Here is a 25,964-nt window from a genome sequence, read left to right as displayed (position 1 = left end):
TGGGTCCTGGGTCCTGAATGCGGTACACGCTTCGACCATTGTTCACATCGTTAAGTGGCGCTAACGTCATTGACGCCGGTAACGCATTTAATATTGACATGTGCATTACGCCCATCTGTGTGCCGTACACACACACACTCACACTCACACACACCCACACACACCTACGTCCACAATTCGGTTAGACCTGAGGTGGCATTGCCGCCAGGACACACGGCACAGGATACACGACAGGGAGAGAGAGAGGAGACCGGCTAGAAATCATAGTTGCGGTTATCATACCGTTGACGACGATGATGATTATGATGATGATAACTTGTGGCATTATTGCCTGGCCGTTACATTGCCAGTTACCATTTGTGCCATATAAGGAAATGGCTTTTGGTTATCTATTTAATACATAATTGCAAATTGAAATTACAATCCAAACTAAACACACACAAATTTGCAACCAATCAATTGAGGAACGTTTGCCTTTGATTGTAGATTGCAAAGAAACAAAGTTTTTGTTAGTTTGACTGTAAATTAAAAAGTGTATTATCGAAAACGATTAACTAGATAAATGTTTAAATAATTCAAAAAACAAAAACGATTTTGATTAAATTTTTTTGAACAAAGAAATAAGCTATTTAAATGTCGAACCTTTTTTTTTGTGAGTTGTGAGTGAATGACTTTTTTCATAACCTTTACATTATCCACGATGAAACCACGTTACAGAATAATTATTAACCTAATTGTACAACAATTAATATCTCTCGATAAGAAACAAAAAACCAACAACTCTTATAGAGTGACAATTTATTAACTAAGAAATATAAACATTACTAAAATATTTTCACCCATTGCCATTTAAAAACTTCAAATAAACGATGCATTAGTTAGATACCAATTAGAAACAAGTGTTGTAATTGCAATGCAACGATGACAAATGACAAACTACGCCTTTTAAAGAAACACCTGCAATTTGGAGTTTAAGCCGCATTGTTTGAAAGTTTTCCGAGCTGGTTGGCTCAGCACACGGCAAACAGAAAACAACTCTGACGAGTTGTATGAGTTGTTGCTGCTGCTGCTGCTTGCTGTTCATGCCCAGCACGCCTACGTCAGTGCAGCACGTCATTAGTGTTGATGAGGCACAGAGCCAGCAGCAGCAGCAACAGCAGCAGCAGAAGCCATACGCACATTGCACACAGCAACAAGAAAACACATCAGAGCAAATACACGGAGGCGGCAAACCCGCTAGATGACGAGAACATGGGGAAACAAGGACAAAAACGCAAAATGTCTTCGTCGAAACTGACATTGCGCATTTTCATGGCTGGGGCATTAACAGAGAAAAGACCGCGTCGACAGGAAGGGTAACCCGGAGGGGTTCGGGCGGTTCAATGCGAAACATGCAATTGTCTGACAGAAGGAGGAACCGAAACACACATTGAGTGAAACGTGGCCCCCGTTCCACATTTGGTTTGAGGGGAAAATCGACAAAATTCATCAGCATCCATGGCTACTAATGGGATGCAGTTTAACGTAAACAAACAGGACGAGGGAGGACGTGATTTGCCTCGATAGAAAATGAAATGGAAACCATTTACTCACCTCTCTCTCTCTCTCTTTCTCTCTCTCTACTCATTGCAGACCTATTTCACATTCGATTCACGCGCTGAACAACAAACCGAAGTCTATTTACGATATGGCCAACATCCGGAATTATATCCAAATCGTCGCGGTGAAGTTGTCCAAGGGTAAGTTCCCAATGGGGGGAGATTGGTTTTTCAAGGGGCTTATATACTACTTTGTAGCCATCGAAGCGTTAATCTAATTTTATTATAACATCACGAAACGAAACGAAACGAAACGACACGACACTCAAATGTCCTTGTTGTCAACGGGCATTTCATAATCATATGCGAGCAAGAAGTGTCCTAGTGCCCCCGGAGTGCCGGCGCGGGAGAGTGTAAGATGAGGCGAGGGATTTCGGTAACAGAAGGTCGCATAAAATTGAATTACAATTTGGATAAAAAAAAACACCAAATGGAGGGGCAAAGAGACAGAAACAGATGAGCGAGGACGATGTTGAATTTTTGGAGTTGAAGGCTAAAGCTGGGCATGAGGGGAAAGGGGAGTGAAATTCCTTCTTTTTTTCTGCACTGCGGCAAGCATAAACTCGCGACGACGACGATGGAAAAAACTTTGCAGACATTAAATTTTATTTGATTCTTTTTTTTCGTTTTGGTTTCTTTGATTTCGTTTTTTTCATGCCTTTTGCTGTCGAGTTGAAAGTTTTTATCTTAATAAAATAAGTTGCAAGTTTTAAGCAAAAGATTTATCCATTGATATTTGTCCATGCATATACGAGTGAGTAGAGCGAGAAAGGTTTTTTGCCGAATAATCGAAAAGTTGTTACCAAGTAGGCAGTTTTTCTTTAAAAGGCCAAAGCGAAATCAAAGATAAAAGTTTTTCTTTTTTTTTTTGTTGAGGTCGGAAGGGGCATTGAGTTATAAACGCTTTAAAGATCTCATCAAAAACAGAGAAAGCTAACAAGAAAAAGATAAAGGAAAAAAGGCAAGGCTAAGAGGCATAGGACAGAAATTCCCTTAGCTAGCCAATATGATTTTTATGCTAATTTTGCGGTCACGCGCATCGACACCCCAAAAGCTAACGCCCACACAGGCAAACACAACGAAAAAAGTGACCAACCGTTAAGCTAGGGCATCGACTAGGGAATACCATTTTGAAATGGAGATTTAAAGAGAGAACATTTTTAATTTTACTTAGTTTTAAAGGCAACAGCAATAGACTGAGCTTTGTGTTTTTTTTATTTTGCTTACTAGGGTTAGTTCCTCACTTTTAAATCTTCTCCTATCTAAAGTCAGGATCACTGCAGTCTCCTTTCATATTTACTAAATTATGTTCAATATTGATTTAAATTATTTAGCTCAAAATAAGTTAAATAAGTTAAAAAACGATTCCAAAGCAAACCCAAAAATTCCACATATGTGGAAGATTGTAAATGTTGAATTTTGGATAGTTTAGATACAGATATCAGCCAAATTGTTAAGGAAATTATATCTTTTCCTGTATCATGTCTAAAAAAATTACCATTTGATCGTCTCTTAATAGGCAGGTGAAGGCTGACACGGAGGCTTTTATCGTTTTTAACATATCGAATTATGCCAGTAAATCTATATCTCATTCAGAAAATATAGACATGGTTTTTCCTGGTTGGAAACACAATCAGATCTTCAAAGAACTTAAAATCCAATTTTAGTTATCGATAATCCTTAATCGAACTTCGCATCTAGTGACGATTAACGATCTAAGACTCTTAAGTTTTTAATGTTATAAATAAAGAAATTATGAAAACTAATAGTTTTTGATAATTTTGGAAATTTATTATGATTTACTGATTGTAAGAGATATTAATGGTTTTATAAAATATCGATACTTTCTGCCCTTTCTGCACTCTTAAGTCTTCGACGGTTAAAAGATTTGCACACTTTATATTGCCTACATTTCGGGGCTCTTTATATGCCCATCTTTACCCTATGATAAAAATAAAAGGAAACCTTAACCAAAACCAAAGCGCAAATGAAAAGCAAATTGCCAAGGCAAAAGAGTGCAAAAAAAAAAAGAAAAGAAAAATACTGAGCAGAAAAGAAAATACGAAAATGGTAATCATATTTATGCAAGACTTCGGCTTCAAAGCTGAATGATTTGCGTTTGTTTTACTTAAACAAATTGAAAATTATACGCGCACGAGAAACCCCTAGACCCAAAAACTCAATCCAGTTTCAGTTGTGTTTTTTTTTTGTCGTTGCTGTTTTGTAATTTAACAACAATTTTACAAGATATTGAGAAAGAAATGGGGGATTTCCAAGTCAGTGAACACAATTTTCTGGCTTTGTTGTTTCCGTTTTTCTTTCTCATTCTCTCACTCTCTCTCGCGCTCAGTCGCTTTGGCTGTATATGTGTGTGTGTGTGTGTGTGTGTGGGCCTATTTTCCTTTCGAGGACATTTATTGGGGGAGTTTTATTTGCAATTTTCAACTAATTTAATTTTACTTTTCCTCTCTCTATCTCCCTCTTCTATGACTTGCAGCTCCTACTGTGAAAGGGAATATCGTGATTGTCGTCTGCAAACTTGCTATGTACAATCACCAGCATATCCTGGTCTATATCCACGTGCCCTCAATTGTCGCTATAAATTGCATACACGACAGCCCTATATTAAATTATATCTGCAAAACGAGCAATTTGCTGTGGATGGTCAAAGGTAAGTTGCCAAAAAGAAGAAGAAAAAAAAAACGACGTGAAAGAATGGAAAAAAATATGTGCAAAAATCAGCAGCAGCAAAAAAGGACCAAAACTGAATGTTATGCAAGAGAAATTAGCATTAACTTTGCACACATACACACACATTGCACACACACATATTGTCCACAGACACACATACATATATACACAGGCAGCCTGTAATTTGTCATTCTGGCACGCCGATTCACAATTTTCCCCCTTCCATTTGTTGTTGCTTTTGTAATGCATTTGGCATGCTGACAATGACAATTTGACAGAGCGTTCGTCGAAAAATTGGCACCAATTTGCTGGAAAACGTTGGCGACATGTCAGGCGCGACTCCTGCACGACTCTCCTTTCCACTCTCTCTCCTCGAGCCTGACTTCACTTGGTATCCTGCTTTCTGGCTTGCACTTTGTGTCGATCTGTCTGCCTGTCTGTCCTACTGTCTGTCTATCTGTCTCTCTGCATTGAAAATTGGCTAAAGGATTACGTTTTGAGTGGGAAGGAGATGGGTAGAGGCAAAGAACCACGGCACAGAAGAGTTGCAGTCGGAGTTGGAGTTGTCGAACGAATTTTGCGGTGCAAGTGCTTTGTATTATTAATGCCAAAATGATGAAATTGTCTATGTTTGGTATAATGGTTATATAAAAGCCAAAGAGACAGGAAAACCTAAGGGTTTTGTGACATGGCCAAACAGAAGGCTGTATGGATGGCTTAAATAGCAGCAGCAACTAGTCAGATATAATCCATCACAATTATTATTGCATTCCATGCGACGGCGAACATACATTTCCAATATAAATCAATTCCGCTTAAAGCTTCAATTGTCTTTTTGAAGGGAAAACACAAAAGTAGTTACGAAAACGAAAATGTTATAAAATATCCTTTTCTTTTGATTTGAACTCCTGGTATCTGCTTAATAGCTTCATAAAATAAAATATAACCATCATATTTTACATAAAATAATATATATTTTTCAATATTCAAACTCAGTATTTAAAACTTGTTTCTTGTTTATTTTTGGAAAAATATAATTATTTTCTAAAGCCTCTTCTCATTGCAAATTCCATTATGTATGGACTTTTAATGCTGTTTCTTTTTCTGTTGCTGAGATTTGAATTCGCTACCAATGACGCACTGAAGGACCCGAATGATGATAAACGAAGTTATAAGCAATATTATCAGGGGAACACACAATAAAACAGCTAATGTATCGAGACTGTGATGTTGAATGAAACTCATATCTCTGGATGCGGCTCGCATGTGTGGAGCACCTTTATGGCGAAGAATATATTCGGTCCACCAGATAGCACGATCCAGAGCAGGTTCCGGTTGATCGCGATAACGCTCGGCGATAAGAGCCGCATTACGGGCATAACTGGGCGTGGTGAGCAGCGTGTGGATGCTTTTGGATAATTCTTTGGCACTTAGATTTTGTAAATCTAAGCCAAGACCGATGCCCATACGACTAGATCGTTGCACATTCAAATGCTGGTCAAAGAAAATGGGCAGACCCAACAATGGTTTACCAAAATACACACTCTCCATGGAGCTTAAAAGTCCGCCATGGGTGATAAACAATTTCACATTTGGATGGGCCAGAATATCGGGTTGAGGAAACCATTTCCTGATCAATACATTTTTCGGTTTACTAGGTAGTTCATCATTCTCGAATTTCCATAATACTCGCTGTTTGAGTCCCCCGAAGACTGTGAGCAAAGTGTATAGAGTTTCGTCGCTAAGATCTTTTCTTCTAATATTTGAACCCATGGAGAAATAGATGACTCCATCGGTAGCTGTCTCAATGAAGTCTTTGATATCCTTAGGTAATGATTTTGGCTTGTGGTCAATGTGCATTCCTCCTACTTCAATCATATTAGGCAAATATGGGCGTGGATAGCTCATAGTGAAATGCTGGCCCAACAGAATTAAACTGAAGCTATCCAAAATCTCTTCCAATGATTTCTTAGAGTGGGGAAAATATTCCGCAAGCATTTGTTTCATTTTGGGTAAGTGGACAAGAGATCGGTGAAGATATGCAACTATATACTCATAGTGATTGTTCAAACGTTCCCAGAAGCTCATTCGATCAGTTCGTGGCGAAAGAATCGATGGATTATAGGATAGCGGCGATATGTTACCCATCACTCCATCTATATGATTATCATTGCCGTAGCTAGAGATACCCATTAAAGTGGCATTAAAATGTTGGGCAAAGGCATACAACGGCTCTGCTGGTTGCGTTTTTGAGATTACCAAATCAAATGTTTCGCTCGAATTCATTAATTTTTGGACACTTTCATCTTCCAAAGTGCATTTCACAAAGTTAATTAGATTGTTTTTTAAAAGATTGAGCTGTTGCCAATACGTATATCCACCTAAATGGATCGTCAGTACTGAAAAAGAATGGGAAATAATAAGTTTCATTCAAATCTCTTTAACGTGGTCGTATAAGTTTGTTCTTATCTCTTACCGGGGGAAATGTCTTGAATCTTTGTTACCTCAATAAAGCGTATATTGGGTGTTGGCTTATTCTTAATTGAATTAATCACCGTCAACTGATGTCCTCTGGCAGCCAAAGCCTTCACATAGGCCTCAGCGAAAATGTACTGAGATCTACCGGGAAATGGCAAAGATACCAAAATTTTAGCACTTTCTGTGGGGACAGTGGTAACGCTAAGCGTCACTACGATCAGTGAAAGTAGAAGAAACAGCAGCCTCATGATGTCGCATAAGATTACTGAGAGAAAAAATTATATGTGTCTATTATTTGAACAGATCAAGAGCTTTCTTATCTTCAGCAAATGCTTTCATCAGCGAGCTTATCACTTTAACCGAATTTACCCCTGCCCTTAGATTTCACACAAAAAAAATATAAGTAAATTGTTTCGTTGACTTTAATACACCAAGCACTAAATGGAAGAATTCTTAAAATTTATAAATTTAAAATAATAATTTTATGTAAAATATTTATAAATACTGCATAGGCTCTTTTAGCCCACTTAGCGAAAAGCGTGTATTAGAAACACTTTGCTATCCTTTGTAAGAGTGAGCATGATGGTAATATGCAATGAGGCGAACATTTGGTCGTCGAAATTTAAAACATTTGTTCACTTGGTGCATGGTATACCGATGTCGCAGAGACGACCTACTTACTTCAATCATTTTTACTGCGTGCCAAAATAAAAACTAAATCATCCTCTAGCATATTTATTTTGCAAATTATCATCACCAGATGATGAACCACTAACACTATAGATGTTTAAACATTATGTTTTTGTTAGAATCAATTTCAATGGGCTTTGTTTATAGTTGTTGTTTTTTTGCATTGTTGGCCAGAATGGCATATTAAAGTCGCCAAATGTATATAAATGTAAGAAGATTACATTTTCAAGGATGTCAGGATATTACACAGTGAAAATAATTGGAGTATATGATGGATTACAACAGGATTCTAAAGTTTCCTCCAACGTTAATATGGCATCGTAGCATTAAATTTGTCAAATTTATCTCATTCTGTTTTTAGAGAACCAATGGTTATCTTAACCATATTAAAACAAAATAGAAACTCATTATTAAATGTTCCGTCATGTCTTGGGGGTATAACCTAAACGTGCACTGTATACTCTTGAATAGCATCGAGAGTCGAGTCGATATAGGCATTTTCTTTCTTTTTCTCTTTTTGTGGTATTGCATCGATTAAGTTGGCTTATGTTAGTAGTTGTTTTGAGAAACCAAACCAAACAAATTTAAAAAATGAAGTCTACAAAAGGAGAAAAATAAATTATCATTAACAGCCTCAAACCGCTTAAACCGGAAATGAATTGATATAAAAAAGGGTGCACATTCTGAGTAAACACTTAAAAAGGCAAACAAAAAATCCCAACAAAAGTCGCAGTAATAAATCAAATGCTAAATAATTTTTTGTGCTTTTTTTCATGCAGAGGTCGTTTCAGGAAATTTTAACAATTCCCTTTTGAATACTTACAAGGTCATTGGGGACACCTGCATTAGGAGGAGAAAAAAAGGTAGCCAACTGCATTTGTTTCTCCTTTTTTTGTTTTTTTTTTGTTTTTTAGCATAAATCAGAGCCTAAATATTTGATAAGTTCGAGTCGGCAAAACATTTGTGGCCAGTCATTATGCAAACCCACACAAACTCGTTCAGACAGTAAAAGGACTGACAATTTTACGCCTTATCACTGAGAGAGAAGGTCAACAGTGAAATGAGTATAAAAAAATGACTGGACTGGAAGGCGGCCAGCTGGGGTAAAAAGGTTTTTGCTTTTAACACTTTTCATTTTCGGGCGGGCCAAAAGCAAAGTGGCCAGCTAAAGTATGTCCTAAGTATCTTTAAAGCTGTTTGATGTGCAAATGCCCTCAAACTCAGCATATTTCACTCTGACGACTGTCATTCTCTCTATATATGTATATATTGATGTAGATATACATACATATGTATGTATGTATGTCATACCCACATCTGGCCCAGTCTTTGCACGTTCAGAAGTCTGGAATTAGATAAGCAACATTCAATTTATTTTTATAGATTCAATTTGAATATTTACCTTTTGAGAAAGTCGAATGGCAGAACACTGAGGAACGACTAGAAAGCGATGAAGGACAAGGGAATGGAATGCCAGGAAAAGAGAGCTGCAGGTGGGTTGAGGCATGTCAAAGTTGGCACTTTGACAGCAAAGCAGAGAGAAAGAGAGAGAGAGAGAGTTTTGAAGTTGGGTTTTTAGAAAATCCGCTTTAAGTGTGTATTAATTTGAAAGTCTAAGTTACTTTCGGTCCTGATGGAGTAGAGTCTATTTCTACCCCAAAAAAGGATTAGGCAAACAAACATTACAAACGAGCTAATCGAAATGTGAAAGAAAGAGACCGACCGACCGACAGACAGCCACAGAAAAAGAGTAAGAGCTATACCAAGGACTTTACTGGGTCGTTAGAGTTAATCGATGTTTTTGATTGGAATTTTCTTTAATGATGTTTACCTAGTTGTTGGGGTTAAGCAAGAAAAGGAATGCCTAATCATTCTCAAGAATAACTATTTCGTCTACATACACACACGAAAACTTTCTTTCTTCTCAAGAAAAATTTGTTGTTGACAAAGCGAAACCTAAAAAAATGTGTCTCGTTCATATGACACTGCAAAAACTAATCAAATCTACTAAATTCAATGTTTCTCTTTCCAAACAATCAACATAATCCATCTCTAAGCTCCTGTACATAGCCATTCCCATTGAAATCTAGTGTATAAAACACTCAACTAACTTGGCCTCTTACTCCTATAAGTAACTCTCGACCTGTTTCATGAGAAACAAAACAAAAAACTAAAGTATTGAAGTTTCTATACTCTTTATTCGTAAAGCATAATTTTGTTATTAATATTTTTTAGAAATATGTAACTTTTTTAGAGCTATAGATACCTTTATCAAATAGCCACCTCTTTCAAAAATGTTCAAAATGTATGTTACATCAATCACGAAATTTTGCTCACATATTTTGCTATCTTTATGATATAATCATAATTGTTAAAAGCTTTTTAAATAGATAAAACTTTTGTTGTTTTAGTTTTAAAGATAACGATATGCAAAAGTGTGGCACGTTGTTTTAAAATAAGTTATTAATATATTGGTTTTTATCACGATAGAGCAGAAGTTGTGACTGTAATTACTAGTTTAATTAATTTTTAATAAATTTTTTATATTTTAGTATTTCAAAATTTTGATACATCACTATGACTGGAATAGAATAGACTTGTTTTAAAATAGTAAAATATTTCAAATTTATAAATATCAAACTGAATTAGTATTTTAGACTTAAAGAAGTTTGCAAAGTGATTTGTATCTTTTTATACCATACACCCATAGGGTGAAATGGTATATTAAAGTCGCCAAAATGTATGTAACAGGCAGAAGGAAGCATCTCCGACCCCACAAAGTATATATATTCTTGATCAGGATCAACAACCGAGTCGATCTAGCCATGTCCGTCTGTCCGTCCGTCTGTCCGTATGAACACCTAGATCTCGGAGACTGTAAGAGCTAGAGCCACCAAATTTGGTATGTAGACTCGTGTAGTATGTAGAGTGATCAAGTTTATTTCAAATTTTTGCCACGCCCCTTTCCGCCCCCGCAATTTAAAAAAAAGCGTTTATCTCAAAAACTATTCTAGCTAGAGACACCATATTTGGTATGTATATTCGGTTAGTAAATGCACACATTTTGTATGTAAAAATTTTGCCACGCCCTTCTCCGCCCCCGTAATTTGAAAAACTTGATTATCTCCCGTATTTTTTACCTTATGCAATCAAATTTGGCAAACTTAAATTTAATACTAATATCTAGCAAAATACCAAATTTAATAAAAATCGGACAAAAAACAGTCGAGTTATGCATATAAACGTTTTTCCATAAGGCCGGATTTGGCCGTTGGCTGGGGGGGGCGCTAGGGTGCTCGTATGATTGAGTGAGCGAGATACTAAGATATGCTTGTAAAAAGCATGTGAAAATGCATTTGTTTAATAAAGTTGAAATGTTTGCTTTACTGGTGTATGGTATACCTAAGTCGGCGAGACGACTTACTTACTTCATTGTTTATACAAATTATATTCATAATACTGAATGCTGTAGAAAGGGTTCACTTTCTTGTACGACAAACCTGCGATAAAAATAAATGTACTCCTATATTGAAAGAGTATTGAAAGAAAAAGTTATGCCAAGTCTGCGGCAACTTTTCTGTGTGTTGCTCTTTTATAAATCACTTCATTTTATTGCAAGGCTCGTTTGGGACAACAAGAACACCAAAATTTTTCTAATTTCTTCACCCCTCTATATACTATATATATATACATATATATATGTACAATATATATATATCTACAAGTCGGCAAATATTTTGCCAACACAGCACAAAAAATTCTTTGGCCAACAAACTTTTTTTTTTCCTTTCTGTTGTCGGTCGAGAGAAATAAATGCAAAAGTCATCAAGGGAGAGTGAGAGAAAAGAAAAGTTTTTTAATATGCCGAAATTATTACCAGTCAGTTATTTTTGATATGTCTGTTTGGTCTAAAACTTTTTCCCCTCTCACATAAGAATAAAACCAGAAGAAGTCACAAAAAAAAAACAAAAACAAAAGCTTCACAAAACAAAAAAATGGCGGAAAATAATCAACTTTCTGGCCGTTCACACACATACACACTCACACACATTTATTATCAATAAGTTGGATTAGCTTTGCTTTTTCGGTTCGAGAACTTTGTCCAGCAAAGTGATTAAATTGACTGAAATGAAAACCGTCAGAGTAATAGATAGATGGCCCACAAATACAAATACAACTAAAATATATGTCCATCTATCCACAATTCAGTTAGCGATAAAAAGTTAGGTATAACTTTTTCTGTCTGTCGCTTTTGGGTCGCCTGGAAAAGAGGTCTTTGCCGGCTCAATGAAAATGTCAATTAAAATCGTATTTTTTGTTTCACTTTTGAATCATCTGAGAACTGTTCTTTTTCTTGGTCCCTTTATTTGATTAAAGTCCAGTTCAGTTGGTAATTGCCAAAGTTAGCTTTCAATTAGAAAGTTCCCAAACACTCACACGTACATACACACACACTCACACACACACACACAATCAAGCCAGGTGAAAGGCATTTCATCTGAGGGATTTTTGGGCTGCCTTCAAGCAAATTGCATCAAAGCGCCCCTAAAAAAAAAAAAAATTCCCAAAAGAAATTGGTAAAAAAAAAAATAGACCAAAGAGAAAAGCAAAAAATCATCAATAGCCAACAGGCTCAAAGGTCACTTTGTCTGGCACTAAAAGTCAGGGTTATGCCAGGGCTAGACAGTGGTCCAAAATGGGGAGACAACCTCCTAGAAAAAAAAAAGGTAAAATCAACATCCAGGTGCAAGAAATTAGAAAAGGCTTAAAAGCAAAAGGTAACGAAAAGTTTTGAATGGATTTTGCTATTGCTACCCTACACAAGACACCATAAATGGGTATACATAGAACATCTTTTAGCTAGAAATTACATTTATATTTATATTAAACACGTTTGACAATCGTTAATTGTTGATTGATTGATGAAGAGTTTACTAAAGGAGGGCTTTTTTGAAGATTTTAACAAAGTAAAAGCTCGATATTGTTTTTCTGTGTTATCAATGAAGGAATTTCCTTTTTAATCTACTTTTAATCATGTATTTAATATTTTATGACTTAAAAAGCAAATTTCAGACTTTTGTCTGTTTTAGTCAACACTGCACTACTAAACTGGAATTCTTTAGTTGCTCGTTTTAACTCCCAATTCGTTTCGAAAAGTCAGGATCTTTTAATTTAATTAAATTAGAAAAATGTTGAAAATGTATCCCAACTTACAACAGACGTTTTAAAAACACGTTAATGATCGATATTGCTTCTATCAAACATATCGAAAATAAGGATAATCAAAAATGCATCTAATACATCTTATAGCCTCAATTATAGCTAAGACCGATGTTATCGAGATATCGAGTTATCGATCGTTCACTCTTAATGCAAATAAAAACCTAGGCCTTCTTTTGAGATAATTTTCACTCATAAATTTCTTCACTCCATTCCATTAAGAAGAATATATAAGTACGGTACTTGAAAGTCGTCCCTTCAACTTTAGCATAAAGTACTTGATTTTAGCATAGGAAATGCGCCCTCAAAACAGGGGCATGGCATGCAAAAGGGAGTTCATGATGTGAGGGTTGAGATTACCAATATTAACGGCATCAATCAAAGTACTTTCATATATGAATTGATGTTTTCCCTCTTTTTTCTAAATTATAACAAATTCCATTTAGCTCCATCAGCTTTTTTTAGTGCGCCCCTTAAACTATGCTGCCTGTTTTTTTTTATTCAGCTAAAAGCCTTTGGCTTCTGGTGATTCAATTCCATTTTCTTTGGCGTTTTCTTTTTTTTTTTTTTGTATGAGGCACTTGAATATTTGTGCTACGTGCGCTTTTTAATTGTTTGTCCACTTTTTTCCCCCACTTGCAATTTATTCCTTTTTGTGTCGCCGGATAAATTTAATTTGACTTTTTTGTTGCGCGCTGCTGCTCTCTCATAAATGAATCAAAGGAATATTGCACCCTTTCAATTTTCGCTTTTCTCTCTCTCTCTCTTTCACTCTTTGCAGATGCGAAAATGTCATGACGTGCCCCATACGACCCATTGGATCAGGGAATGAGCATTGCCCATACGACTGGTTAGCCGTTTATGATGGAAGGGATGAGCATTCACCGCTCATAGGCAAATTCTGCGGCCTGGGTAAATTTCCATTCAGCATTATTGGTGAGTATACACAAAAGGACAATGGGTGGGAAGAGAATGCTAAAAACCCCATCTTTGGTTGGGCCCCTCTCTCTTTTTGGCCATTTTCCGATTTGCAGGCACCTCACAATACATGTATGTGGAATTTGTTACATCGCCGGCGGGTCCGTTACTCAATACCGGTTTTCATTTCAATGTTGGCAATTGGCCAGGCCATGTGGAAACGGCTGGCATCAAGCACGGCGTCTGTGACTGGTTGCTCAGCTCCGATTCGCTAAAGGATAGCAGCGCCAGTGAGGGCATCTTTTTGAGCATTGCCCACTGGTATCCACCGAATACATCCTGCAGCTATCACATCAAAGGACATGTTGGTGAAATTGTGCGATTATATTTCCCCAGGTAAGCATTAAGAACACAAAAAACATACAAACAACCATCTCACATAGGTGGGTATTAAATTTCGAGATAGCCATGCTGAGCCAATATTCAGTGGTTTTCTTTATACATATTGCAAATATCTTTAAAATATCGAATGTTTAAGACCTTTGTGGAGTTTGTTTTACTTTAAATTGAATTTAATTTGAGAGGTTTAAGCATTACTTTGCTGTCAATGTAAATGGTTGGAGAATTCGGAAAATTTCAGTATATAAAATGGATAGAAGAATTAATGTCTCTCAAAGATACAACGTTATTATGTGTACAAATGTATTAATCGACCGGGACACATCTCTGACCTAAATTATTAAGTATTTATATACATTATTGTCTAAAAGAAAAAAGTCAAATTATCAATATTCTGAATAAGCTTCTTAGTAGATTGTTAAGAACATAGATTAAAAAATTATATCAACATAAAAGTCTAGTTAGAAAGATAGGTAATATAGTAACAAAAGGGTATCTAGAAATTATTGAAATTGAAACAACGTAGTGAACAGACTTTTAGCAACATTGAAATATTGGCAACATGTTGATGAAATTAATATAAAAACAACATAGCATAAGTGACAAATAGGAACAGAAACAGGCTTAGGCAACATTACTTGTTCCGAAACATGCTTAGCAATAAGAGCTTAAGTATTTTCAACTCGCAACATGTTTAATTAGCAACATGTTTTATTGGTTCGTAGATGTTTAGGTACATTGTTCAAATGGTTGAGCAGTATTAGAGACAAAAAGAATGGCAATTGCAATCGAGCAATGATTAGAAATATAATAAAACGTGTAACTAACTTGAGCACGTTTAACTGTCTAAAAAGTGCACCAATTAACCAATTAATTTAAAAATAAATGATAGCCCTGTATTGTTTTTCTACTACAAATCTGACAACCTTTATCTCTGAAGGACCTGTCCGTTAGATGAGATGCACAATTTATTTATGAAAAGCCCTTTTTGGGATCTCGAGTTCTCTTCACAACTGTCTCAGCATAAGCCTTTGTCTGAAACAAAAAGTTTATTTAAATACCAATAATATTTGTCACTTTCCAAATAAAAGCCTCAAGGAGGTATAAGAGTTTCATAAGCTTTATGCAAAAACAATTTGCCAATTTATACCAGAGCTCAGTGTGATTTGAATGGGAAGTACATATTTTCCACAACTTTACAATACTCCAAATCCATTTGACTTAAACTGCAAAAAGTTTTGCACACTCTCTCTCACTCTGTATGTGTGTGTGTGTGTGTGTGGGTAAGGACAAATGTGTGGGAGGAGGAGCATACAGTTGGAGATGTCTCACTCATTCCTTGTAAGCGCATTTTAATGAAATTTTCCGCAAAGATTTATGTGACATTTTAATTTAACGTGTCGACTTGAAGTTGCTGTCCTTTTATACATAGTATTCCCTATTCTTTTTATTCGCTTTTTCTTTACGTTTTTTTTATTTTTCCTTTGGTTGAGGCTGAGAGTTACTTGTCGTGTTGTTTGTCGCCCAAGCTCAGGCTCGTTCCCAGTTCTCCGTGTTGTTTGTGTCCTGAACTTTTGTCTTTTGTCTGTATTCAGCAGTGCAATGCATTTGAGTTCGGTTCACTTAAGTTTTTTTGGTTTTTTTTTTTTGGCTATTGGTAGATATTTTATTGTGCTGCGGTTATTTGCGATTTCAGAAAGCTGAGCTATGAAAATGGCATAAGGAATAAAGTTTTTGGGGACGTATTCAGGCCAGTAGCAGCAGCAGCAGGACTAACAAAAACAACTGCCGTTTTGAGAAGTAAATTTAAGTATTCTACATCAAGGATTTTCAGGACGAAAATACAAATTCGATAAGTTGAAATGTTGAGAAGAGTTTGAACTATGTATAATTTATGCAGGCAAAAATGTTACGAAAACATTTGCCAAGTTTTTCGTCCTTATTTTTTTCCCCTCTCTCTCTTTAGCTTTCTCTCTATTTGGTTGGCTCTCGTTCTTACCAAAAAGAAAACACAGCAAGTAAAATATCAAACAAGTTTGTGTGTATGTACATTTTTTTTTGTTTTTCTTGTTGCCAAAAGATAAATATTTATGTCCACCTACAAAACGAGGCAAAAACCCAAGGAAAACTTGTGCGCACGTTTACACCGATTGCCATTAAGAGTTCAGAAGTGGGCAACATGATTGCGTGATTACAGTGCACAAAATGCAACACGAAATGGCAATGCGAATGGCCAAAGAATGGTTAAGAAGGACGAGGGGAGAGTAAGATGGAAAGAGGTGGGAGAGAGAGGGATACACTGGAGGTGACTGTGTGTAGATCCAAATAGTTACATGTACCTAGTAGAGAGATAGTTGTCTTAGTTGTTATGTGTGTATGTGTGTTGGTTTGTTTGCGTGTGTTGGTACTAAAAGTTCAAAGTAGAGAGCAGGAAATGCAACATTTTTGCACTATTTTCTATCCTTATATGCCCTTTCAGAGGGTATTATTAAATTAATGAGATGGTTTATAAAGGACATATTTTAAAATACATTTTTTAATCACTTTTTTCATTTGTGCTGTCTTGTGTTGGCTTTTGAATTGGAGTTCTTGGAACCTAGAAGAAAAATATGTAAACAATTGATTCTCAACATCTGATTAAGACCTTTAAATTTACCTGATTTAAGGTTAATCAAAAGTTTTAGTCTCATGACTCAGTTGTTCCCCTTTTCTTAAGTACAAATACAAAGAAAAATCGAACTTAGACTAACAACTATAATGCCTGATTTAGCTAAGCAAAAGATTGCCAATAAATAAAAGTTACCAAAATGCAACTCTAAAAATAAAATGTTTTATAATAAGTGATCAAATTCGGTCGAAGTTTGGTTAATTTTAAATTAATTCAAGTATATAAGGAAGTCAAAAAGTTAAAAAAATATTGCGTTTTTGATTAATTGACGTCGAGCCGGCGAACAAAAGGTTTGAAAACATTGAATATGAAAAAACAGTCAGAGTCCAATAACTTAGAGCCCTAGAGTTTGAGAGTTAAAGCTTTGGGTTAATATTTATTCTATATTAAAATAACTGAATATAATGCGTAGTTATAAAACAGTTTACAATTTGCTTTCAAATTATACATAGTTAGCATAATATTATTTCTAAAAGATTCTCACAACATCAACTTACAAGAAGGGTATATCAAGCTCGGCACAATCAAAGTAACTTTCTGTGATATTTTTTTGTTTTTTTTTTTTGTGTTTCTTTTTTTTTGTAAGGGGTAAAAGTTTTTGTCTTTGCCAGAGTCCTGTTCGGTTTCGACTGTCGTGGTTGTTGCTGTTGTTGTTGTCTACTGCCAACTTCACTCAAGTTGTTGCAACGCCCACTATAACAACAACAAAGAAAGCTAGTTTGTCTGTTTGCTCTTAGATCCTTTCATCCTTGCAGTTACCCACCTTCTAACCAATGCATTGGTCCTTCATACATACATAGTAGTAGGTACATATGTGATGATGCTTCTCCTTTTCTGCCTGTCGCAAGAGTCTAGACGCTGTCGACATTGTTTCTAACAAAGTTGCTCATTTAAGTAACATGTCATGGCGCATTCTTCCTCTATCTTTTGTTTTTTTTGTCTTTCCTTGTTTTTTAATACTTTTTGAAGTAACCTTAAAGAGAGAGAGAGATAAAAAAATATAAAATAGAACCATACTAAACAATCTATTGCAGCATCTTAAATCGTTTTCCCTTTTTATCTACTACCTATATATGTATGTATGTATGCATGTACATTTATTTTTTGTGGCTGCTGCCGCTAAATCCGCCTACAATACTTGGGCTATTTATAAGCCTTATGGCCACATAAACTGACGCTCCGGGACAACACCAATCGACTACCCCTCAGTGTGGCTCTCCTCTCATATATGCATAGAACTAAACCCAAATACCAAAGGGATCAGCAACACTTTGACTTTGTGGAACTTTCGATACCCTTTTGAAAAATTTACAATTTTGATTAGTACGGTCTTTGACAGTTGGTAACAAATTTTTGGTAAGCCAAACATGGCCATACAATTTCTCTTGCCAAGGGAGTTTTTTGATATAGGCAGCTGGTAGAAATAAGTTGCTTTATCTTAATTGTTTTTATATTTACCTGGTAGCTCTTGAATAATACGTATCAAAAAAGTAACAAAACTTACTAGTTTATATAACTTTAATAATATAATAATAATAATAATAACTTTATTTGTAGTGACTGTTAAAAACTCCGAACTATAAGGCTATGAGAATATACTTTTTTTTTAAGTTTTGATAAATAAAAGTTCCTTTTTAGGCAAATAAAAGAAGATAATGATTCTCATTAAATATGACTCAAATTAAAATTACATTACAATTCCAAGTCAGTGACAAAGTTTTAACACAACTAACATACCTTACATTACCATTCATACCAATAGGAAAAACGAAAAAAAAGTGACTCCCACTCCCCATGGGGGGTGTTTGGAGGCCTTTTTTGCATTGCTGAATAGAGTTCCCCAACCAACTGAGTCAGCATAACTAGAACTAGGCTACAAACGGATTATGAGGACATGCCGCAAAAGCGTCAGGCTTACTTTTCGACATCGCGTACGTGAATAACGCCATGGGCACGTATAGGCAGAGAGTAGAAGGAGGAGGAGGACTAGACAGGGATGGGGTGAGAAAAAATAGTAACTCTGCTCTATTATGAATAGTATAGTATGAACAAAAAATAAAAAAAAAACAAAAAAAATTGAGAAAAAACAAGAAAGAAATTTTGTGGTGGGCGTGTCTCTGAACTCAATGCTTGATGATGGTGATTTGTTTTTTTTCAGCTCTCTACTAACTTTTTTTGTTTGGGTTTGGGTTAATAAAATGTTATATTATGTCATATAAATATCTTCCTTCCTTCCAATTTTTTCTGGCCCTCTCTCAGTCTGCTCAAATGTAGGTAATTGCATGTGGCCATGTACAAAGTTATGCTTATGTAAAAAGAGTTTTAGATATGTAATTTTTGGTGATTTTACCGCAAATAGTTTTCGTATGTAATTTATTAGCATTTCTGTGTAAGGGAGAGGCGGGGAAGTTGGCAAATATGCAACGAACATGCTGGATATCCATACGTACCAAATAGCAACATTTCTCTGTGTGAGTGAACAATGCGATTTACCTTGGCCACAACAGGCGGCATTTATATTAAATTGCCGACAAGCAACTAAAAGTTGCAAGCACGGAGAAATACACTCGGGGAAAATCTACTCTATTTTAACTGTGAATTTTATGGCAATTTACTTTAGGTAATAAAAAGAGTGATTTAAAGTTCGAATTAAATTTGAGAAATTGCTTTAGACTGGTACAATTCATAAAATTTGTTGAATTTTTGCTGATTCCAAAAGTGTTGAAGAGCTGTTGATATAGTTTTATGGAATGGAAAGACTTTTAGAATAGAGCTGAAAGATTCAGTTTCATATATGCCAAATTAGAATAGGGCAAATAGTTAGTTATTTAATTCAATTCAAACAAATATTATATTAATGGGAATGAAAAATCGGTCGAAGGGAAAATGTAATACATTAAACCAATCTAAAATCTATTAGACATATCCAAATATACCTTAACTACGTCCTATCACTCCGCTTTTGAACCAATGAAATAATCAATGATTTGCGTAAACCGTCAACTTTGTAATATATGAATATTCCCATTCTCTATCCTAAATATTGTACGCGTTAAAGAAAATCCTCTTTATCTTTTGGCAGTATTGTAAGGATGTAATCAGAATTGAACAAAATGTCCCTGCTCCACCGTCAGTATTGTTCGAACAGTTCGAAATCTCTTTCCCAAACATAAGACCACAATTAGCTTGATTTTAGCAGACGATAATCTGCCTTGTTGGCTAAGTGGATAAACATCTTGTCTACAATGCAATGAGACTTGGGTTCAAACCCCAGCCATGATAAAAAAAAACAAAAATTATAAATATTTTTAATGCAATGTTGACGTATGTTTCACCGACTTTTTTAAAGGTTCTTAATTTTCTTTTGAAGAGGTTTAATTTAGATAATTTTGTCTTTTCTATGTACTCTCATTAATTGCTACTATAAATTTTTGGTACCTTAGTGTTATTTGAAATGTTTATTTTGGATTTGATAGACAAATCTAATATTGATTATATTTAATTAAAAGCTCAAAAAGAAATGTCTTTTAAAAAGTCTTTTTAAACCAAATTAAAGAATGAAAAGGCTTGTAGAAGGTTATAGGCAACATTCATTTTTAGGTGGAATTTTTTTCCAGTGTATTGTCTTGACATCTGCCAAGCAGTTTGTCAGGCAGAAGCGTCTCTGGCTTTCTGCCAATTGTTGGCTGTTTCAAGTGTTTACTCGGAATTCCATCTCTTGCTTGTCTCCTTCACTTCAGTTGCCTCACACTTCTCACTTTTGCAATCTTCTCTTTTCTGTCTTTCTCTTTGCAGTTTTCGCATCAATCGCATCGAGTCACCCATATTGAAATACGAAGGAGATTGCGGTGAATCGCTAACAATTTATGATTCCGACCATGCCGATCCGGCGAGAATTATTAAGACATTCTGTGACACATTTTCCCGGCCCATGGAGAAGGTGGACTTTGTGAGCACCAGTCCCAGTTTGTATGTGCAATTTGAATCGAAAACTGGCAGCTATAGCGGCAGTTCACTGTACTATTGGGCTCACTATGATTTCTTCAATAACACACGTTTCGGTGATCCCGTGCCAAATACTCTCTGCGATGAGGTTATGTACGCCTGGAAGCATCCCGGTGGTCGTCTGCGTTCGCCTCTCAACTCGTTGATCTTCAAGCGCACTGGGGGCAGCGATGTGAGATGCCAATATAAGTTTATCACGGACAGACGACTCTATGCCAGAGCCATCATTGAGGTGAATTCGGTTTCGTTTAAGGAGCTGCCATACAATAGCAATGCTTGCACTCGTTGTCATGAGGAGCGAGTGGATAAACTCGTTATTTGGGAGGAACGAGATAAATATCAAAATAATCTCGCCTGTTTCTGTGATAATATACCACGAGCAGTGCGCGTAATATCATCGGCAGATCAAATGAATTTAGAGATGATTGTCCAGGGACAACATGCCATTACTTCATACTTTAAGAATCCAAATCCTTTGTTCGAGGCCACCTACGAGTTTGCGCATGGACCATTGTGTGGACCTATTACTTTGGGCCCTTCGCCCGATGGTGAGCTAATGTTTCCCTATAAGAAGGCTCTGGGCATGGTTGCTGGACCAATGGCTCCGCCCGAGCATCATTATCGTCGCGAGAAATGCATTTGGGAACTGAAGGTGGCCGCTCAGCGAGATCTTTGGTTGAATCTGGAGAAGGCAAGATTTGCGGATCGCAGTTGTGAGAGTGCCAAAATTGAGGTTTACCTCGCTGGACGACTGGAGCCGCGCTTTGTGGTCTGCCCGGAGAATATTTCACTGGCTCGTGATTTGCCCATTTTAACCACTGCCGAACTGGGAGCCACCGGAGCCGATCAGGAGCCATTGCCCGTGTTGATACAATACACAGGCGATGGCCAACCGGGTCGCAATATTTTCCGTCTTGTCTGGACCGAGTTGTTCCATTTGCCCCGCAATCCCGATGGTAGTCTGGCCGCCTCACTGCTCCAAGATGGTGGCTGCGATTTCCGTTGTCCTGGCGACACGCAAGTCTGCATTCCCCGTCATCTGATCTGCAACGGAGTGGCCAATTGTCCCAATGTGACGCACTCCTCGACGCTGGCCCAACTAACGCGGCACATTGAGTGGAATTTGGAACAGCTCGGCCTACTCCATCATGCGGCCGAATATAGCCAGTTGGTGATCCACGATGAGTCACCAGAAATTTGCCTGAGACGTGATCTCAGTGAATTGCCCTATGGCAAACTGACTCTTATCACTTTGGGTCTTTGTGCCATGTTTGGCCTGCTATTTGCCATCTTGAGGCGAATGTGCCAGCGAGGGACAACGGGCAAACAGCAATTGGAAGAGGATTATTAAGAGAAAACAGTTTTTTGTTTTTCAGTTTCCAAAAGGCGGCTATGTTAGTCGGGAGTTCATGAACTTGAAAATGACTCACACACAGACACTGACACAAAAATACATATATATTGTAAGTAGTAATTCTATATCTAACCCCCCAAAAACTAACTCCGATTCCACCTCCTAAGCGTCCTCTCTCTTTAAAAAATATAAAACTCTGAACGTGACGTCTATTGAATATTAAATAAAATTGTAAAAAACCAAAAGACAAACATATAAATGTTTAAAAAACAAACACACACAAAATATACTGCCCTGAATAACTTAATTAATATATATATATATAGATATATATATATTGAAAATTGTCACGTGATAATTGTTGATTAAAAAACACTGAATTAAAAAAGAGAAAATGGCGGAAAAAAACAGAAAATTAATGATATAACAAGCATAAAGAAACTTGAAAATAATTAAGATAGACAGACGAGAAAAAAATTATAAATGATTTGAATATTCAAAAGCGAAACATAAAAAAAAACTAATGAATAATAATATAAATAATAATAATAATTGTTGGTGGTTTTAAATGGTAACGAAACAGACAAAAAACAAAAAAAAAAACAATATACTAAATGTATTATTATTGTATTATTATTGGCAAATTGTCAGAAGAAAAAAACCCAAAAAAAAAAGGAAAAAAACCAATGTCAGTCGTACATACATTTGGTGTATATAATGTATGATATGATATATACAAAAATTGAAATACCGTACGGATATAAGGTATATTTTTTGCACATAGATTTATCTAGAAATTAATCAGATAATTGCAGAAAAGTTTACCTCCCCCAAATCCCTACCCCTCGACCCTTGTAAAATTGTAGACTTTAAGTCATTGAATCAAATGAATGGGAGAAAGTAAACCAAACAAAAAAAAACATATTAAAAGACGCCCTCGAAAACATAAAAAACCCTAAACAAAAAAACCCTTAAGCAAAGGGTTACATGAAATTAGTGTACGTCAGAATTAAATGTAAAGAAAAAAAAATTAATGAAAATAAAAATTGAAATAAAATAGAAACAAAAACAACAAACAGGAACACAAATTTTGTTATGCGTTTTTTCTTGTTGAACCTTTAGAACTTTGGCAGCTCTGGCACCATTGCAACTCTAAGGCGAATAATCGAAAAAAGTGAAAGTGAATAAAGAAAGCAGAGAGAGGGAGAAGCAAGCGATAATGTTGGAGAACGCGAGAAGCGATGACAACGACGATTTATATGTCAGCTGGCCCCTCGGTAAAGGGCACTGTCAAAAATTAACACAAAACACGCTTTTGTGTCGACGAGTAACAACGAGAGCAACGAGAGACGAACAACAACTACAAAAAAAATAACAAGAACAAACCGTAAGGTGAAAAAAAGCAAGAAAAGTTTACAAAAGAAGAAAAAAAAGGAAACTTTCTCAAATCTCAAAATGGAAAAAGGTGGCGTACCACGAGGTAAAAGGCCAAGAGTACAAGTCTCGTTAGATGATAAGGAGCGAGCCATAGCCCGTATACGTAATGGCGAGACGAAAGCCGGCATATCACGCGAACTTGGTGTCCCCGAATCGACGGTACGTGGATGGGTTAAACGAGCTGAACAGCGTATAGCACGCGACGCCATAGAGGGTAAGTAGCAATGGCCAATGCTTCACTGCGTTTCCATGACTCATTTACTCTACTAAACTTGGCCAGGTAATACAACCATTTTGACGCTGGATACAAGCACAACAACATCTGCAGCATCGGCAATACCATCAACAGGAGCAGCCATTACACAGCCTTTGGTTCTACACAATCTGAAATTGGCCAAGAAACGCACTGTGGATGGTTTAATTATCCCTAATGCTGCACCAACCCTTTTGACGAACCTACAATTACCTTTGATGACCATGCCTATGATTTCATCAGAGCAAACAACGTTGGAAAGTTCTTTAAATCAAAATGGCTGGTTGCATATATTCAATGCTGGTATATTAAGTTTTACTTGTATTGCCACCGCAGCCTATATGCAGGCCAATTCACGTGGCATGTCGGAACATTTGTCCATGTGGCAAATCATCAACGATTATGTGGATGAAGCGGGACGCATTGTGGCCAACAATAATGGACAATATGTGGAGCCAATGCCCAGTAGTCCGATGCATAAAACAAATACCATTAGCACCACTAGCCAAACCACTACCAGCAGCAGCAGCAGCACCGCCAATGCCCAGATGATGCAGATGAAGTTGAAGAGGAAAAGTATGGTACCACGTTTACATATAACAGCGGAGGATGATGAAGATGGCTCGGGTACAGGAACAGAAATGGAGACATGATAGGAAGAATTCAGTATTAATTACTCAAAAAGAAAAATGTATAGAGATAACTTTATTTAAAGTTATTCTCGTGTATAGTTTTATCTCTTGGAGATCAAATGACATATTTGCCCGCACATAGTTATGCAAATAAAATGTGTCCTGTCAATGGGATTATGTTGTTTAAAGCAAATAATTGCATTTTAATTAGCAGCGAATATAAGTGCGATAATTGGCCCCTAGGCGTGGCATAAGAACACCATCATCATCAAATTTGCCAAAGGTGGGGCGGTAAAATGGGTTGTTGGTAGTAACCACGGCCAAAAAGCACAGCGTAGTGTATGAATCCGATGCGGCTGGCTTTATTAACCATATTATTATTTCATTTCATTGCATTGCGTGTCAGGCGAAAAAAGTTCGCTCTCTCACTTACTTTCACTCTATCTTTGTCTCTCTCATTTGGACTGTCGTCGTCGTCGTCGTCGACGGCGGCGGCCGAGTCACGTAATTAAGCGGTTTTATTTGCGGCTTTGCCACACATTAATTGGTCATGTTAAATGTGAAATTTATTTTTGTAAAACAGACCAACGACGAGGAGGATGGAAAAAAAACGAGAGAAATTAAATACAAATATTTTCAATAAATTCAATATCTCACATTTTATTTTATCAATTCATTGAAGTGGATTATGATATAAAATAGAATTGTCATGACAATTGTTAACTTAGGATTAAAATTTGTTTCAGAAACACTTGATGAAAATTCATGGTAAGTATACATATATATCAAATAAATGTGCATATATGTTAATCAGCTTTCCATAAGCTTTTGTGCCATTAAAGTGCATCTGAAACCAAAAGTTGTGGGAAAACAATCAATATCTGATGCATTACAGGTCAGTTCGTAAACTGGTTTTTATTGTGTAATGCAGCAACTTTAATTGCCTCTATAAGCCAACTTTCAACTTAAGTACTTAATGGCTTAAAAGCCAACAATGAAATGAAGGAAGCAATGCAAATCTAGCGGAAACTTACTTCTGATAAATTCACCTAAAAGGCTAGGTGATGAGTTTCATGAGATAGTAACTAAATGTTGCGAAATAAGTTAAGCTAGCGATTGTTTCAAGTTTAGATTAGGAAAACCTTTTTAATGTAATATTGTTTAAAGTATCAAGTTTATATACAATTTAATAATCATTATATTTTGCGTGATTTCTAAGACCTGATGATTGTATTAATTATGTAAAAAGTGTTAATTACTTTTAAAAAAATTTGCAAAATTATATAATTGTTGTAGCCTCTGAATACGATTTCCAATGTAGGACGAAATATATATATACCTACTCAGCCAGTTTTAGTATATTCCAATAAAATGTTGTAATTGAGGTTCTTGTTAATGTATAGTAAAAATACATTTGGCAGAATTCGCCGGCTGAAACCATTACAACATAAATCAGGTAAGAACCGTCTATAGAATATGATATAAAAAATGCTACTACAAATGCGTGTACCAGATGTTTTTTTCAACAGAAAACCGAGCTGTTGTATGAAATGAGATTTTCAGACCCCATTTCCATGGACGTATCTAAAAGGGTAATTCAAAATTCTTTTAAAATATCCAT

General features: G+C 36.1%; 2 protein-coding genes across 2 annotated transcripts in view; both read left to right on the top strand.

Annotated features, from left to right (window-relative positions):
• LOC6641036 overlaps positions 1-22,227 on the top strand; it is a 77,427-nt gene extending 55,200 nt beyond the window's left edge. The window contains exons 4-8 of the mRNA XM_015178644.3: positions 1,633-1,739; positions 4,096-4,269; positions 13,459-13,613; positions 13,712-13,991; positions 20,458-22,227. Of these exons, the coding sequence (XP_015034130.2) occupies positions 1,633-1,739; positions 4,096-4,269; positions 13,459-13,613; positions 13,712-13,991; positions 20,458-22,018 (2,277 nt within the window). The 3' untranslated portion in view covers positions 22,019-22,227. The remainder of the gene's footprint in view (positions 1-1,632; positions 1,740-4,095; positions 4,270-13,458; positions 13,614-13,711; positions 13,992-20,457) is intronic.
• Positions 22,228-23,441: 1,214 nt separating this feature from the next.
• On the top strand, positions 23,442-24,531 carry LOC6641032. Its single transcript, XM_002063910.4, has 2 exons — positions 23,442-23,672; positions 23,739-24,531. The coding sequence occupies exons 1-2, from the start codon at positions 23,477-23,479 to the stop codon at positions 24,362-24,364; spliced, it is 822 nt and encodes a 273-aa protein (XP_002063946.2). The 5' UTR covers positions 23,442-23,476; the 3' UTR covers positions 24,365-24,531.
• Positions 24,532-25,964: the final 1,433 nt, after the last annotated feature.

Source organism: Drosophila willistoni, assembly GCF_018902025.1.
Source record: "Drosophila willistoni isolate 14030-0811.24 chromosome 2L unlocalized genomic scaffold, UCI_dwil_1.1 Seg168, whole genome shotgun sequence".
Lineage (NCBI taxonomy): Eukaryota > Metazoa > Arthropoda > Insecta > Diptera > Drosophilidae > Drosophila > Drosophila willistoni.
The sequence above is the reverse complement of the archived record's forward strand: the minus strand, read 5'-3'. Positions and strand labels throughout refer to the sequence as shown.

Excerpts from the sequence above, each read along its gene's own strand:
- LOC6641032 (XM_002063910.4), top strand. The coding sequence starts at position 23,477 with ATGGAAAAAGGTGGCGTACCACGAGGTAAAAGGCCAAGAGTACAAGTC. Across the intron at positions 23,673-23,738 it reads AGCACGCGACGCCATAGAGG|GTAATACAACCATTTTGACG; the intron begins GTAAGTAGCAAT and ends AAACTTGGCCAG.